Raw genomic sequence first — 17,537 nt, 5'->3', positions numbered from 1 at the left:
GGTTAGGTGGGGTTACTGGGTTACGGGGATAGGGTGAAGGCATGAGTTTACGTTAGCCCAGTGGTTAGCACTGCTGCCTCACGGCACTGAGGACCCGGGTTCGATCCCGACTACTCTTTCCATGGGCCGGTGCAGACCCAATGGGCCGAATGGCTGAATGGCCCTCTTTCTACACTGTAAATTCTATGATTCCTAAAGGGTATGCATTGTGACTGTTCATGGCACCGAGGTCATTCTAAGTATTAGGCTGCGGAAGACCAAATAATGGCTGCCCAGTGACAAGAGATAATGGCAGAGTTCAGTACCAGGAATCGAGTCCCAAGGAACTGGATGCAGAATAAGTTTAATGACTTTATATAAGTTTTTTTCTATTAAGAGGCAATTTAGCGGGGCCAGTCCACCTAACCTGCACATCGTTAGGTTGTAGGGGTGAGACCCATGCAGACACAGGGAGAATGTGCAGACCCCACACGGACAGTAACCCGGGGTCGGGATCGCAGTGCTAACCACTGGGTCACCGTTCCGCCCTCAATGATTTTATACAAGTTGCCATGGTCTGTGAACACATCTTCAAATGTCTATCAAAACTACCACTAACTTCATCCACATATCAATTCACTACACCCCCCATTATTCACCTACCAACAATCTTGATCAGTGAGGACTCACAAGAACACAAGATCATAAGGAACAGGAGCAGGCTATTCAGCTCATCCATATCAATATATTATTCTCAACCCATGTGCTCTAATTTTATTTACTATCCTCCTGTGCGGAATCATATCAAAAGCCTTCTGAAAATCGAAATAAACTCCATAGCCAGGTTCTCCTTTACCTATGCTACAAATGACATCCTCAAAAAACGTCAATTGGTTTATCAAACATGGGGCGCGATTGAAAGGAAACATTTCTAAAGTGTCATTTTTGGGTGTGATTGGCAGGGTGTTTCTCAACGGCCACATTGGCAAGACTGTGACCTGTATTTAATCGCATTCTGTGCCGGAAATGAGCCCCTATGAGTTTGTCGCCATTACTGGCCGTCTTGCTGTCTGATTTGCCAGACTCGCGCCTCAGCTGTCGATGAGAGACGGGACATCTCGTTACCCCTGAGGTCGGAAGACCAGCAGCAGAGCCACCAAAACTGCCTGGGAGGTGGTGGCAGCGGCTGTCAGTGCGGTCAGCATGACCAGGAGGACCATGGTCCAATGTTGGAAGAACAACAACAACCTCCACCGAGCTGCAAAGGTAAGTTACCATCTCTTTCCTGGCATCAGTTCCACCTGCCGCCCCTCAAATTTCCAAACCTCCCTGAACCACAAATCACAGGCTGACACCTTGCACCCTCCCCACATCCGATCTTCATGCTTGTTCCTCAGCAACCCCTGGCATCCACCAGCACAAACCCTTTATGTCCAGATGCGGTGCCCGCATATGCCACCTGCCATAGACCCCCCCCGACCCATCAAGTGCCTGGCTCACAGTGCCTTCTTTTTGTCCCCCCCACCCACCAGGAGAAGATAGCCCATAATGAGCAGGGAAGGGCCAAGGCAAGGTTCGGAGTACCAGAGATCTGAGTCCTCATCGCCTATGAGGAACGGGCCCTGGAGATCGTGGGGTTGTCCGAGGAGAGAACAGTCTCTGACAGCGAGGTTGGCCTGCGCCACAGAGGCGAGGTTCCACTGCCCCTTCACCCAGATGACCTGCGTCAGGTGCGTTGTTCATGTCAGACAAAATGACCCTTTCCTCTCACAGACCACATGTCCACTGTCTCGCAGGTTCTCCATCTGGTGGGGCTGGGCCATCTGGAATCATTCTCCCACCACAGACAAGAGACCACCTCAGAGAAGAGCTCTGAGGACATCATCATCAAGACGTCACAGCTATCATACCCACCTTCCACCAGCACAAAGACAAGCACCTCGGTGGGCGACATTAGTGGACAGGCTTCTGGGGCACAATCTGGTGATCACCAGACAGTTGCTGATGCACATCAGGTGGAGGCAGGAACATCCAAAGGAGACAGCAGTCTGGGGTCTGCTGGGTCCCAGGACTCAGCTGATCCCAGTCAGAGGCCAAGACTCTGGGCTATCCCAGAGCTGGTGCAGGTGATAGGACACAGCCGTGCTGGCGCAAGAGGTCAGCGTCTTGAGTGACGGTGTCCAAGGCATGGATCAGTCTGTGGCGACCATGGTTGAGGGCCTTGACATCAGGTCCCAGTCACTGAAGGACAAGTCCCAGACGCAGCTTGACATTGCCAAGGCGCTGCAGAGCATGGCCCAGCCAGTCACTGAGGACCATCGGTGAGGGTGTCGACACCATGGTGTGGACAATGGGGAGCCTCCAGGACTGGTGGAAGCAGATGTTGCAGAGGCCTCTGGAACTCACTCCAACTACCCCTCCGTCCCACAGTCTCCCCGGGTCCTATGATCACCCTCAGGGAGGAGGACTGGGAAGTCAACCCAGGGCATGCCACCAAGGAGACAATGGCTGCATCCAGTCCTTCTGAATGCCCCCTCCTGACACCGGTGCATCTCAAGGGCAGCAAGCAGAACAGGGTGGCACGGTGACGCCTGTGACACAGTCAGTTAGCCGGGGCCCTCCATCTCCAGGCACTCCAGCAGATGTCTGCCAAGGGCATCAAAGGCCACAGGGCACAGAAAGCAGCAGACTGCCTCCATCCTGTGCACACACCTAGATGTAGCAGTAACCCACATAAGAGCAAGAAGAAAGAGGATCTCTGAGTGGGCACTGGGGGACACTGGGGATGGTGGGTCACTATGTGTATCTAGAGGATATAGAAATGTTGAATATTCACTATTAAAACATGTTACACCTGATACCTATGCATCCTCTGTCACATTAATCTTCACAGCAAGCCTACCTGTACCTCCACCTCCTGTTGCCCTACGCTCATATACCTGCAGTGCAGAAGAATGCTATTCGGCCAATCGGGTCTGCTGACCGTCTGAAAGAGCACCCTACCTCGGCCCACTCCCCCCACCCTATTCCCGCAACATCTTTGGACACGAAGAGACAATTTAGCATGGCCAATCCACTTAATCTGCACATCTTTGTACTGTACTAGCACCTGGAGGAAACCCACACAGACACAGGGAGAATGCGCAGACTCCACCCAGTCACCCAAGGCTAAAATTGAACCTGGGTCCCTGGCACTGTGAGGCAGCAATGCTAACCACTGTGCCACCGTCCTGCCAATAGATACTGATTGTAGTCAGTGCAAGCAGGAGTCATATTCTGCCCTTTACTTCCATGCGGTGTTATGAACAGGGTGCTTCCCTACCTGTCACAGGAGTGATCCCTCTCAAACTTGTAAAATCAGCATCTGCGCTCCTTGTCTCTATATCCTCAATGTCCTGGTCAAATTCAGTCTGTGTTGATGTGGTAGTTGTTGAACGCTTTGGGGCAGGTTGTCTGGGCACCGGCTGCTGATTAATTTCTCTAATCACCTGTTCATAGGAAGGTGGAGGCTGCAACCAATGTTTGGAAAATGAACATCCTATCAACATAATCTCAGCAAAACGAATTCTGAAATAAGATCAAACTCTTTTTACAAACTAATTTCTTACTTCTGCTGCAACAGGTTCGTCGATTCTCCAGAGAGTCCGGGGATATGGAAGTCCCAAGCCAGCAGAAGTCACACAGTTCCCTGATGAACCCGGATACCAAGGGCTTGGTCCTATGGGTTCCGCAGCGATGACTGTAATGTCTGGGCGCCTGAGTGAAGATGGAAACATTCTTTCAGTGACCCAGGAATGTAGCACTAAAGGCACATGTCTCTCGACACACAAACTGAGGCCATATTTAGTTAAATTAAGACAAAACACCACACCACATAGTTGTGAACGATAATAATGCATCCCCTTACTTGCTCCATAGGCATTTACAAAAATGGAAAAAGCTGGACAAATCAATATGCAAATCTTAAAATGCAGTTCTGCTGTCTGTGCCCAATTCATTGATCTCACCCATGAATGCATCGGTCATAATAATTTGTATCTGTACCCTGAGACATAAGGAAAAGAACTAAAGTTCCCCCCCCTGATCCTACGCTCTGCTGTAGAGTGCAAGTCCGGTCAATGGACAAGGACAAAACTGCCTGTAGTTTGGTTGTTAGCACTTTTGTTCGAGTGACTGTTTCATTTTATATGTTGAATAAATTCTGTATTCTACATACTTGAGGTACAACTCATCACATGCTGTTATTGGCCATACATATTGGGCTGGATTCTCTGATTTTGCGGCTATGGCTGGAGGAAGGTCTGGTCTTACGACCAAAAGGTCGGCACACCACCGCACAATACTCCTCCAGGTGGGGGGCTAGCAGCCGGGCCACATAAAGCCCCTGAAGATACGGACGGAGAATGGCCGGGTCCATGGTGGCGACCTGCGGCGACTGTACCATACAACATGGCAGCGGCCGCGCGCGGACCCAGCCTGCCAGATAGTGCCCCCCGTGACCTCCGTCTCCACCCCCGGGCCAGTCCCCCACCAGTACCCCCTCTCCATCCAGCCCCTGCCGAAGCCCCCCCCTTGCCAGCGGAACGGGCTGCTCCACCCCCTCCCCCACCCCAACTGTGGCCCCCGAAAGGCGACAGGACACGCGACCGACGCCGTCGGGAAGTCGGACCATTGGGGCGGAGCATCGGGGAGGGCCTCAAGTGACGTCCCGAGGCTGTCCCAGCGGCGTGCGGCGTACTCAGCGATTCTGCTGTTTTTGAGGGGGCGGAGCGACTGAAACACAGCACCGCCCCTGATTTCAGCGTTAAAACGGATTCTCCAGCCAATCGCCAAACGTGATTTTGTGTCGGCAATTGGAGAATCCAGCCCATTGTATCGAAGTATAAAATACATATATTTTAAATCAAGTCACTTTTCAATATTGATTGGATGTTTGAATGATCAAGGCTGGAAAAACAGGCATCCAATGAAGATCTGACCATCACTGAACAAAGGAAACAGATCCACCAATTCAATACTTTGCTCACCATTTAGTGAAGTGCACCACATGTCTGCAAAACAAAACTGTGCAACCGTGAACCATCCCTTGAAACAGTAAAGGGCGTTTGGTAGGTAGTAGATTTGGTCCTACCTGAATACCCAATATTAGCCAGAAAGCTTTGGAGAAGCACTTGGCTTCTGCTCATGGAATAGAAAATTGGAAGGAATGCTACCCATTCCACTATTCCTGGCTTGCAGTATCGCTGCCAGAATATGGGGACACATACAACCACCTGCCCAAGCCACAGTAAGTGTGTGAGCAGGATTAGAGGGAGAAAAGATTAAAGAAAATAAGGGCAATATCAATTTTAAACAGACAAAAATGAGCTTCCATACCTTCTTTCTCTCCGCGGTTCACTCTGCGACGATGTGCGAACTGATGCTAAATAACAGAATCAGGAGAAAACAAAGAATCTGAACAGGACTGATAAAGCACTAATTTGCTGCTACAGCAGGGAAGTGTTAATGGGAACATTCATTCAATCAACAGAATCTGTTTAGCAGGAACAAATGGACCCAGTGATTTGTTTTCTGGCAGGACAGTGATATACTCACGAATTAGCATCTTGGGCATAGATTTACATCAGATTTCCAGAGTTACTGTGGCCTCGCAAGTAATTCCGATTAGTGAGTCAGTGAAAATGAGTTAACCCTCAGTCCTGGAATTGCTCACTGATACTCGCTGCATCTTTACGACACTTGCACACCACTGTTTTCTCAGATTCAAACTATTTAGCTTGTTGGGAGATTGCAGTAACATTGATGCACTTAAATAGCAACAGTGCAAATTGTGACTGGATGGTGCAATGATTGACACACTACCCTTTTGTCTCTGAGATTTAGCCATATTCATTTGGAGTGAAAGATTGCAAGGGTCTATTATGAAATAGGTTGAAGTAATATCAGCCAGTTCTCAGGGATACAAAACTGCAACAAACTTCCAACGTTTGAAGGCCACATTCAGAGGCTAGAAAGTTGATATATGAAATTGGAAACATCACCTTAGTGTAGTTTTGGGTACCTTTTTAAGATTCGGATTAAACTACATTGCTAAATAGAGGAATCTGAGTTGGCTATGTTAGATGTGGATATTAGATGACAGAAGTTTAAAGATAAATGTTGTGCCTCAACAGGGATATTCCTCACCTTAATAAGCAGCAAACAACACTTCACTAATTCAACATTTACACTCAGGAAGATTGGGAGGGGATTTTACTGAGGTATTCAAGGTGGGTATGTGCATCAGTAGGTTGAGCTCCGAAACATGTTTACTATGGCGCACAGAACATAATCCATGGATACAGAATGAGACAAAGCTGAATGGATTGATCAGACATAATCGCTTCATACAGTAAGTGGTGAATGTTTGGAATGAACTGCTGAGGCAGATAACATCAGAAGCTTTAAAGAGAGTTGAACAGGCATTTAGTGAAAATAAAATCTCCTGAGTGATATTGGTAGTGAGCTCTGCATTTTATTTTTGAATTCTGGGACTGACCAGATGGACCAAAATAGTTTCTTTCCCCCAATTCCATACATTCTTATGCTTCAGCCTCAGAAAATTACAAATATAAATTTCAAGAAGGGATACATAAAACAAGGCTTAAAGGGTTAAACTAAACGATGTTCTAATTATTTCAACATGACAAAGACAAAACTCCATAGTTGCGTTAGGAACTTGAGAGTTTCTTGCACTGTGACTGTTCACACCGGCAGCATATTCCGGTCGCACACCAGTGCACGGGTTTCCCGGCAACGAGGGGTGCAGTCAACAGGAAATCCCGTTGACAATGGCCAGACCGGTAAATCCCGTTGGCGGGCCGCCTCCGGGTTGGTCGGTAAATCAGCATTCCATCTCAGTCTGTCATGGAACATCCATATAGAAGCCTCTCCTATTTTTGAATCTCACCCGGACACAGTAGGTGAAATTTTTCCCCCAAGTTGTTGCCCTCAGTGGGAAAAGCAGAGGGCAGCCCGCCAGCTGCCTTGGAACCCCTGCCCCCATTGGGGGGGGGGGGGGGGGGAGGGGGGGGATTGATATAGCAGGGATGCCCGCTAAGTGTCTGGGAATGTTTGCTAAAGGAGTTCTCGGGCATTTATGGTAGGAAACCCATTACTTCATTGGCAGGGGCTTGGGGACAATGTCAACGGGAACTCACGCCAATGTAAATGCTGTTTTGAGACTCCCAATGGATTCTCCACCCCCTCCACCATTCCCGCCTGCCAAAACCTGGGGGCGGTAACTCCCTCCCTCGGAGAATTTGCCCAAAAGTGAAAGCACAGAATTCGTCCCTTGCTACGCGAGAGATTGTCAAATCATTTGCGTGGCTGTTGAAAGAGTCTGGGCTCTCCTCCTTGGCATCACAGTGTTCTGCAAACTGTTTAGAACTGCCAAGAATCACCAGTGTAATGAGAAGTCTGACCTCACTGCAGTCCCCTCCAGTTGCACCTGCTGTTATGCAAGCTAGAATACATTAAAAGGTGCTGTTTACTTACTTCTCTTGATAGCTGCCCTTAATGTAGATAATGGTCCGTGGCTGTTTAAAAAAAAATCACAAATGTTCAGTCATTTGGACATACATTTGCATCACATTATTAATTTTACGTAAATTACTCCTATAAAACTAATTTCCATTTCCTATCTCAATTTAAGGTAATGAAAAAACAAAATACAACCGCACATTTATTAATGAATGAAAGACAAATAGCACGAGCTACCCATCCGCGACCCACTAAAATGAGGGTAGGACACGGCCAGTAGATCCCAGGAGAAGCCTCTCCTGGGATTCCCGACAGTCCTTACACCTTGCAAGATCTAACCAGATCTGGCGGGACGTTGCGATCTGGCGGGACCCGGACTCACATAATTAATTATGGGCAGCACGGTGGCACAGTGGTTAGCACTGTTGCTTCACAGTGCTAACATCCGAGGTTTGATTCCCGGCTGAGTCACTGTCTGTGCGGAGTCTGCACTTCTCCCCGTGGGTTTCCTCCGGGCGCACCGGTTTTCTCCCACAAGTCCCAAAGACGTGCTTGTTAGGCGAGTTGGACATTCTGAATTCTCCCTCTGTGTACCCGAACAGGTGCCGGAATGTAGTGACTACGGGCTTTTCACAGTAACTTCATTGCAGTGTTAATGTAAGCCTACATGTGACACTAATAAAGATTATTAAAAAAAGAGCTTTAAAGCACTTTTAACTATGCTCGCGCCAGATGGAACAACCACCCGGGATCCATCGGCCTCGCTGAGCGCCGTTTAGCACTGGTCCCCACAAAGTGGGGATGGGGGGGTGCAATCCGCATTGGGGCCCTAAATGGCAACAAAGTGTCGTTACATAGCAGCACCGGGAACGACCCTGCTAATCCCACCCAGAATGGACTCTGATTATTTTTGGTTACATCACGCCTAGAGTAAAAGAAAATAGGACAATACAGAATTTCACTGGCCCAGTTGTGATTAATCGAGTTTACTAAAGTCCTGTAAAATGCAATCAGTTGGACAGGGCTTCATAATACACCACTCCCTCTTGGTGCTTCACACCCAAGTAGAATTCTTCTCTGTGCCTCTTGCAATAATTATGGGGCATGGAGGGAAAAATAAACTTAAAAGGAAGTGAATTAATCACTTAAAAGAAACTGGGGTTTAGCATAATTTGCCCAATGATTCAATAATATAGTAGTGTGGGACACTATAACTTAAGGGTCCCAGTTTGACCCCTACACTGACCTAACTGATTGCTGCCAAAGGAGGGTGGATCGTGGATCACTAAAATTTGCTTCGGTGTTCCCTTATCCATTTAGTGATCCCTGATGGAAAGTCAGCATGTTGATGTTGGAGAGCATTTACCCGTGAGTCACGAACACATTTAACTATGCCTTCCCCAGATGAGGAGCTCAGTACAAAAATGCAAGCGTTCCCACTGCATGACACAAGGTGTAAACAACCCCCCCCCTCCCCCACACGCCCCTCCCCCCCCAGGTTCCCTGATCACTAATTTTGACGAAAGGGTCAGGAAAGTGACGGCTCGGGCCGCGCGGTGGCACAGTGGATTAGCCCCGTTGCCTCACGGCACTGAGGTCCCAGATTCGATCCCGACTCTGGGTCACTGTCCGTGTGGAGTTTGCACATTCTCCCCGTGTTTGCGTGGGTTTTGCCCCCACAACCCAAAGATCTGCAGGCTAGGTGGATTGGCCACGCTAAATTGCACCTTAATTGGAAAAAATGAATTGGGTACTCTAAATTTATTTTTTGTAAAAAGGAAAGTGGCGGCTTACACCGCTTTCCTGCACCTTTCACTAATCCTCTGCCGAATTTCCCCCTACTGAGGAGAGCGTACCCATAATGCCAGTACAATGTACTTGCTTCCCAATCTGTGTGCGAGTACGTGAAAAGACGGAAACATTCAATATGGTGTAATATTTCACTTGGGTTCAGCATGTGTCTATAAAAAGGGTTAACACTTTGAATAATGCAGAGAAACCAACAGCAATAAGAAGAAACCAAGGAGCATTTAAGGATGAACTGGTTTATTATTTTTTTTTAAATCAACATGTCACAGGCGGTTTGGATGAACTCTACTGCTCAACTGGGAATTAATACTGTCCCACATTAACCCATTAACCGTTGATTATTTTATTGCAAAAGTTGTAAGCCTTCTGCACTAGTATCTAAACGGAATACCATTTCACACTTTGACATTGCAGCTTGTTTTGGGTTAGTATATTAAGGTTGCCTTATCCAGAGCAGTGTTATTGCTGTCCTGATTCCAACTTACTGATCAGAATGTCATTATTACATATATATTTTCTAATTGCCTTCTAATCTTACTCATTCTTCCTGCCAAAGAACAAATTCCATTTGAATAACCAAACTAAATGGCTCAGTTTTTCATCACCACACACTTCTCTTGGCACACGGTTAGTTCTGAATCCTGGAACAGAATGACGCTCATGAAACAGCAAAACAGCTGCGGAAGGCTACAAATGTTTGCACCAACTCAGGACAGGGAGAATGCTGTTCTGCCATCTGGGATTCCGACCAACTATGAAGGCAGCACTCGCTGCGACACCAGTGTGGAATTTCCCTACAGCCTGCCACAGTGTGTAAACACAGGTATTAATCGTGAGGCAATAGCCCTTCTCGAAATGTCAATTCAGCAAAGAAAATTTGGAACTCTTTCTCTCACACACACAGTTTACTGCTTGATACATCATATAAAACACAAAAGGAAGAGAACTGTTCATGACTGGAACTTAACATTTAAGGTTACAGCATTTACTTCAAGGGTTCATTAAATTATCTGTTTAAGTGTCAGGCATTTAGACGATACGCATGGTAATAAGTCAATTGGTCATCCATCTTTGTGCACAATTTTCACTCAGAATAAATATGGCGTTGCTGCAGAACAAGTCATACTTTCACCACATTTCAAAACACATCTCACCCAAGTATCAACCCAGCTATCTTCATCTCATCGTTCTACTTTCCAGTTTTACCAACTTGTTACTTTCTGCAGCATTCCAACCAGTCAACTGACCTCTGTCTTGGTTTGCCAGCTGAGCAGCCGGCTGCTTGCTCTCCTTACCATTCTCCTCCTTAGTTTGACCTCTTCCCTCTGCGAGCCTGGCCTATAGTCTCCATCTCTGATCTGCACAAGCGCTCTCAACTGTCAGATGTGGCAGCCTTGTTCCAAAATATATACACCTCCCAGTTCCAGCAGAGCAGAATTAAATTCTCCGTGTCCCACCAAACTTTTGTTTCTCATCTTTGCCAAGCTCCAAACACACATCCTCTTACAATGCTCTTGCTCCTCCCCACATCCTGCCTATTGGATTCATCCCACAATCTCCTGTTCTAATTAACTTTCAGAGCACTGGAATTTCTTACTTCCTTTAGTCTTTCCTTCCTCTTAATTTTTTCAAGCTTTTAAAACCACATAATCGTCACTCCTTCCTAATTCACCTCATATGGCTCTCATTTTTTTCAACCTTGGTCATGTTTCACACTCTGAACCTTTCCAAACCCAAGTAACCACTGGTGAACACTTAAGAAATGATTCCTCGCCTCACATGTGATTTACTCCAGGTTAGCTACCTTGTGCAAGCAGAGGATCCAAATCAAAACCATTTTAGGCACTGCACAGTAATACACCATCCAACTCAGGCCGTGTAATGGTGATCCAGTGTTAGTGATTTAGAAGGTGAGGTAGAATGAAATATATGGGTCCCAATTGAATGAAAAAGTTTTGTATTGTGGGAGCGAGCGGGAACTGCCGCGAGCCGGCGAGGCCGTCACCGCAATTCAATCTTGTCGATGAGGTATATTTGGACTTTCAGAAGGTGTTTGACAAAGTCCCGCATAAGAGATTATTGTGCAAAGTTAAAGCGCATGGGATTGGGGAAATGTATTGAGGCGGATAGAAAACTGGTTGGCTGAGAGGAAGCAAAGAGTAGGAATTAATGGGTCCTTTGTAAATTGGCAGGCAGTAACTAGTGGGGTACCACAGGAATCAGTGCTGGGACCCCAGCTATTCACAATATATATTAATGATTTAGATGAGGGAGCAAAATGTAACATCTCAAAGTTTGCAGATGATACCAAGTTAGCTGGGAGGGCGAAATGTGACGAGGGTGCAGGGTTCCTACAGCATGATCTGGACAGGTTGTGCGAGTGGGCAAATCAATGGCAGATGCAGTATAATTTGGATAAATGTGAGGTTATTCACTTTGGAAGCAAAAACAGGAAGGCAGATTACTACCTGAATGGTTATAAATTGGGAGAGGGGAGTGTGCAGCGGGACCTTGGTGTCTTTGTGCACCAGTCGCTGAAGGTAAGCATGCAGGTACAGCAGGCGGTAAAGAAGGCGAATGGTATGTTGGCCTTCATTGTGAGAGGTTTCGAGTATAGAAGCAAGGATGTGTTGCTGCAATTATACAGCACTACACCTGGAGTAGTGTGTGCAGTTTTGGTCTCCTTCTCTGAGGAAGGATGTTCTTGCTCTCGAGGGAGTGCAGCGAAGGTATACCAGACTGATGACAGGGCTGTCATATGAGGAGAGATTGACTAGGTAGGGATGTTCTCGCTGGAGTTCAGAAGAATGAGGGGGGATCTCAGAGAGACTTATAAAATTTTAACAGGTCTGGACAAGGTAGATGCAGGGAAGGTGTTGCCAATGATGGATGTGTCCAGAACCAGGGGTCACAGCCTGAGGATTCAGGGTAAACCATTTCGGACAGATATAAGGAGACATTTCTTCACACAAAGAGTGGTGAGCCTGTGAAATTCATTGCCACAGGAAGGAGTTGATGCTAAAACTTTGAATATATTCAAGAGGCGGCCAGATATAGTACTTGGGGAGAATGGGACCAAAGGCTATGGGGAGAAAGCAGGATTAGGCTTTTGAGTTGGATGATCAGCAATGATCGTGATGAATGGCAGAGCAGGCTCGAAGGGCCAAAAGGCCTCCTCCTGCTCATATCTTCTCTGTATGTATCTATGTAATCTTAAGAAGGCTCCATAGGCTTCATGCCACAAATCATGGCTCGCCAGCCGATTCGCCGGCACTGCACCCGCCAGCCCCGCGCTAACAAGTTAGAGCAGCACTTAAACAGCACATGCACAGCCAACCCCATTCAGCTCGCAGCCATGGTGCCAAGACAACCGGCCCCACGATTTGGGGTTGCAGACCTGGGGGAGGCTCCTTAAGGCAGCTGAGGCCAGAAAGGATGTCAAGTTTCCCCTGTTGGTCCCCAAGGGTCAGCCAGTGCCACCTAGGAGGAAGTGGCAGCGGCCGTCAGCTCGGACAAGATGACCAGGAGGACCGGCACTCAGTGCTGCAAGGAGGTCAACGACCTACACCGGGTTGCACGGATAAGTTATCACCGGACCCCTCCACCCCATCAAGGGCACTACCCCCACCCAATACCATGCCGTGACCTGGCCCACCAATGCCTCCCCCTCAAAATCTTCCTCACACCAACCAACCCCCGCCTGCTGTGAACCACATGTGCAGCTAGCGATGCCCTCTCTGTGTCCCCACAGAAGTTGTTGTCCCACAATCGTCGAGAGAGGGCCCAGACAGATGACTGGGTGGCGGACATATGAAACTTCACCACGTTTGAGGAACGGGCCCTGGAGGTGACATGGGTAGCCGAGGTCAGAGCGGTCACCAACGTTGAGATTGACACATGGCGCAGAGGTGAATATCCACCAGAAGAACTGTGAAACGTGAGTTGGTAATGCCATACAGAATGACCCATCCCTCTCACTGACCACATGTCCAGTCTCCCGCAGGACCTCCAGCCCATGGCACCAGCCCTGGCCCATCTGGGATGACCCCCCCCCGGCTACCCAGGAGAACACCTTGGAGGAGAACTCCTAGGATGCCACCGAAGACGCAGCACTGCTGTCATCGCCACTCTCCACCAGCGCAGAGACACACACATCGGTGGGCACCGGTAATGGGCAGGGTTCTGAGGCACATTCTGGTGAGCACCACACAGTTGCTGATGTATATCCGGTGGAGGCAAGAACGCCCATGCGAGACAGCAGTCAGAGGGATGCTGGACCCCTGGACCCAGCTGGCTCCCAGATAGATGCTGAGCCTCTGGAACAGGTTCACCCGGAGCTGATGCAGACGATAGGGTGCAGCCGTGATATTTAGAGGGGGATGTCAGTGACCCTCCAGCAAGTCCATAACCAATTGGAGGGGTTCTCAAGGCTATGGGTGCTGGAGTTGGCGCCGGCAATGCATGGCATCGAGGCCATCACTGCTAGGGTGGCAACAACAGTGGAGAACCTGGTGCACAACGTCAGCAGCTTGAGTGGATGTGTCCAAGGCGTGGCTCAGTCAGTGACAGCCATGGCTGAGGACTTCAGCAGAATGTCCGACTCGCTGAGGGACGTGACCCAGTACCAGGCGGACCTTGATGAGGTGCTGTGGGATATGTCCCAGTCTCAGATAGGCATAGCCGAGGTGCTGCGGGGCATGTCCAAGTCAGGTATAGCCAAGACACTGCGGAGCTTGTCCCAGTCATAGGTGGACATTGTCGCTGCGATCCAGAGCATGTCCCAGTCCCAGAGGTGCGTCACCAAGGACATTGACACTGTGCTGCAGACATTAGGGAGCCACCAGGCTGGTAGAGCCAGATGCTGCAGGGGCAGCTGGGCTCGAACCAGCTGGCCGTCTGTCCCAAGGTGAACCCTAAGGCCCTATGGGCACCGACCGGGATGAGGGGGCGCTGAATGCAAACCCGGACCTGTCCGATGGAGTGGTGATGGTGGCCACCAGCTTTCCAATTTCCACCCCTCTGATGACGCCCTGTCGCACAGTCAGCACCCACAGCAGGGCGGCATGGCTGTGCATGTGCCCCGGCAAATGTGCTGGGACCCCCCCGGGCCCAGAGCCCCCAGAGAACGCCCACCAGGGGCATCAAAGACCATGGGACTTAATATAGCAGCTGCCTGCCTCCACCTCTGATGTGCATCCTGCGGATACACCTATACGCAGCGGTAGAACACGGAAGAGGATCATTGAGAGGGCGGAGGGGAGAGGGGGGATGGGTGGAGGAGGGTTGGGGGGGGGGGCGGGGGGGGAAGAAAGAGTGGGACAGCACCATTGGGAGAGTGGGCAGTGGTGGACAATATTGTGAGAGACATTAAAAAACCTTCACCACAGCCAGTAGAACACCACTGCCACTTTCTTCCACAATGCGGGCTGACCACCAATCCCATGCCCCATCTCCCCAAACACATAGGGGTCCCTGTACCCGGCACCGCCCCCCCCCCCCCCCCCCGGCCCCTGCCCAACCCGCGCAGGTTATGGGTCTGAGCAAGCACTCAACCGATAGGCATAGATTGAGGAAAACCAGCACTCTGCTCTCTGTAGGTTATCAACCCCCCTGCCCTCTACAGTGACCGCTGACGGTGCCAACATAGTCTCACCACCCAGGATTGATATAACACAGACCCTGGGAGGGTGGAAAATGGGGGGAGTGGATGGTGCAGAGGGATGAGGGGAGGATGGGGAAAGAGTGTGCGATGACGGAAGAGATCACTTCCTATGTGAAGCGGGCGATGATGAGGCCCCCCTGGACCTCCGGGTATGATAGACCTTCACCGTTGCTGCCCGTCCTCCAGCTGGCCTTCCGGTTCCTCCCCAGGATCGTCCTGCAGCCACTCCTAGACCGGTGTTTCCTCGTCTTCCTCCTCGGAGGTGGCCACATATTCCTTCCAGACATGTGCATGCAAGGCGACATGCGTGTCATCTATGAGCCCCTGGACCTTGGGCAACCCATCAATGATGGCAAATCCAGCTGCCCAGGCATCCTGTTGGGCAGGTGGTGTCAAAAAACAGGGTTGGAGAGGGGAGAGTTTCGGAGATATACAAGGAGTTGATGGAGTGGGAAGGGCCCCCTATCAGGGAGGTGAAGAGGAAGTGGGAAGAGGAGCTGGGAGGAGAGCTGGAAATGGAACTGTGGGAAAAAGCCTTGAAGTGAGTCACTTCATCCTCGTCGTGTGCCAGACTTAGTTTGCTCCAGTTCAAGGTGGTCCACTGGGCCCACATGATGGTTGCCCGGATGAGCAGGTTCTTTGAGGAAGTGGAGGACAGATGTGGGCGGTGTGGGGGTAGCCCGGCGAACCATGTACAAAGGTTTTGAGCATGTCCGAAATTGAGGGGATTCTGGCAGGGATTTGCAGACGTTATGTCAGAAGTCCTGGAAGGGAGGGATCTCCGAGTCCAGAACTGGCAATATTTGGAGTATCGGAAGATCCGGGGCCAAGGGTGTGAGGGGGGGGGGGCAATATCCTGTCCTTCTCCTCCCTGGTGGCCCGGAGATGGATTTTGCTGGGATGGAGGGACTCGGAGCCCCCAAAATCAGGAGTGTGGGTCAACGATATGGCAGGATTTCTCAGTCTGGAAAAAACAAGTTCGCCTCGTGAGGATCAATTCAGGGGTTTGCCCGGAGATCATCAATTTCTTCAAGGAAAATTGAACGTCAGCAGCGGGGGGGGGGGGGGGGGGGGGGGGGGGGGGGGAAGGTAAACAGGAGGCAGGGAACTTAGTATAGGGGTAATTAGGGGATAGGGCGGGGATAGTAGGGGACGTTGTTTGCTTTTTTTTTTTTTTAAGGTGTTTTGTGTGTGTCGGCCCGCGCAGTTGTTTAAGAAATGTTAATGTGTTAAACTGTGAAAATTACAAATGCTTCAATAAAATATTTTGTTAAAAAAAAGCAATAGCCTTCAGCCACATGGCTGCCCCCGGAATGGGTATACACGATCCAAGGGGTTAGTATGGCAGACCCACGCGCGGTTGCTCCACCCCAGCCGAGACCCTCTGCTTCGATAGCCCACCCCAACCAACGCTGAATCCCCCGTTAGCCACAGTTGACCCCCTCACCTACCTCCGAGCAAAGGGCAGCAAACCCCGTTCCCCCAGGCTCGTTGCTCGGGAGCGAAGATGGCTACTCACCTCCTCATGTCCCCTCAACAGCCCCTCCACCAGCTTCACGCTTGTAAAAAAAAAAGCGTACTAATAGGAGCCCGCATGACTACTTGCTGGGGCAATTGGATCACGGGAGGCTGTTGAATGGGGATAGCTCCCGTTAATTGTATGGAGATTGGGCTTCAGTGGTGATTATTGGTTTCTCGCCCTGCTACAGCGGGATCCCAATTTTGCCTACGGGAGGTGGCCATTTGGATCTCAAACGGATTGGCCCCTGATGTGGTTCTCGTTTTTGGCCTCTCCTACTATTTTTTTTTGATAAATTTAAAGTGCCCAATTATTTCTTTTCCAATTAAGGGGCAATTTAGCATGGCCAATCCACCTACCCTGCACATCTTTGGGTTGTGGGGGTGAAACCCATGCAGACATGGGGAGAATGTGCAAACGCCACACGGACAGTGACTCAGGGCCGGGATTCGAACCCACGTCCTCAATGCCGCAGTCCCAGTGCAATCCACTGTGCCACATGCCGCCCTTCTCTCCTGCTATTCAACAGCCTCGTCACACTCTTGCTTGAGCGCAATGCGGCCACTGAACCGTACAGGGCAGGCGAGACACGTGATGGAATAAGCAATGCAATAATGCAGTGTTCTTCAAACTTCTTTTCCAGGGACTCATTTTTACCAACCGGCCAACCTTCGGGACCCACGCCATCCGACCTTCGCGACCCACCCGACCGACCTTCGCGGCCCACTCCGGCCGACCTTCGCGACCCACCATTTTCTCTTACCTTGTTTGTTGCTGACAAAAATGGAGGAAATGGTTTTGGGTCCCTTTGGCCCCAATGATCCCTTTGGCCCCCCGAACTTGGGGAAAAAAAAGGCGGCGACCATATTAAAAGAATAGAGGCAGTGACCTGAATTCTTAAAACTGAGACTGGCTACTACTAACAACAGCTTTCATTTATGTAGCACATTTAATGCAGTTAAATGTCACAAGGCACATTTACAGGTGCATTATCAAACTAAATTTGACCAGTGGGAGGAAGAGCTGGGAGGGGAGTTGGAAGTCGGG

The 17,537-nt window shown here is 49.6% G+C and overlaps 1 protein-coding gene across 2 annotated transcripts in view; it reads right to left on the bottom strand.

Annotated features, from left to right (window-relative positions):
- The window catches only part of sh3d19 (SH3 domain containing 19), a 342,707-nt gene that overhangs the window by 120,674 nt on the left and 204,496 nt on the right, over positions 1-17,537 (bottom strand). For both annotated transcript variants that reach the window (XM_072496064.1, XM_072496063.1), the window contains exons 3-6: positions 7,516-7,556; positions 5,356-5,401; positions 3,588-3,735; positions 3,302-3,488 (exon numbers count right to left, since the gene is read on the bottom strand). In XM_072496064.1, the coding sequence (XP_072352165.1) occupies positions 3,302-3,488; positions 3,588-3,735; positions 5,356-5,401; positions 7,516-7,556 (422 nt within the window). The remainder of the gene's footprint in view (positions 1-3,301; positions 3,489-3,587; positions 3,736-5,355; positions 5,402-7,515; positions 7,557-17,537) is intronic.

The sequence above is a fragment of the Scyliorhinus torazame genome, chromosome 3 (genome assembly GCF_047496885.1).
Source record: "Scyliorhinus torazame isolate Kashiwa2021f chromosome 3, sScyTor2.1, whole genome shotgun sequence".
NCBI lineage: Eukaryota > Metazoa > Chordata > Chondrichthyes > Carcharhiniformes > Scyliorhinidae > Scyliorhinus > Scyliorhinus torazame.
The sequence above is the reverse complement of the archived record's forward strand: the minus strand, read 5'-3'. Positions and strand labels throughout refer to the sequence as shown.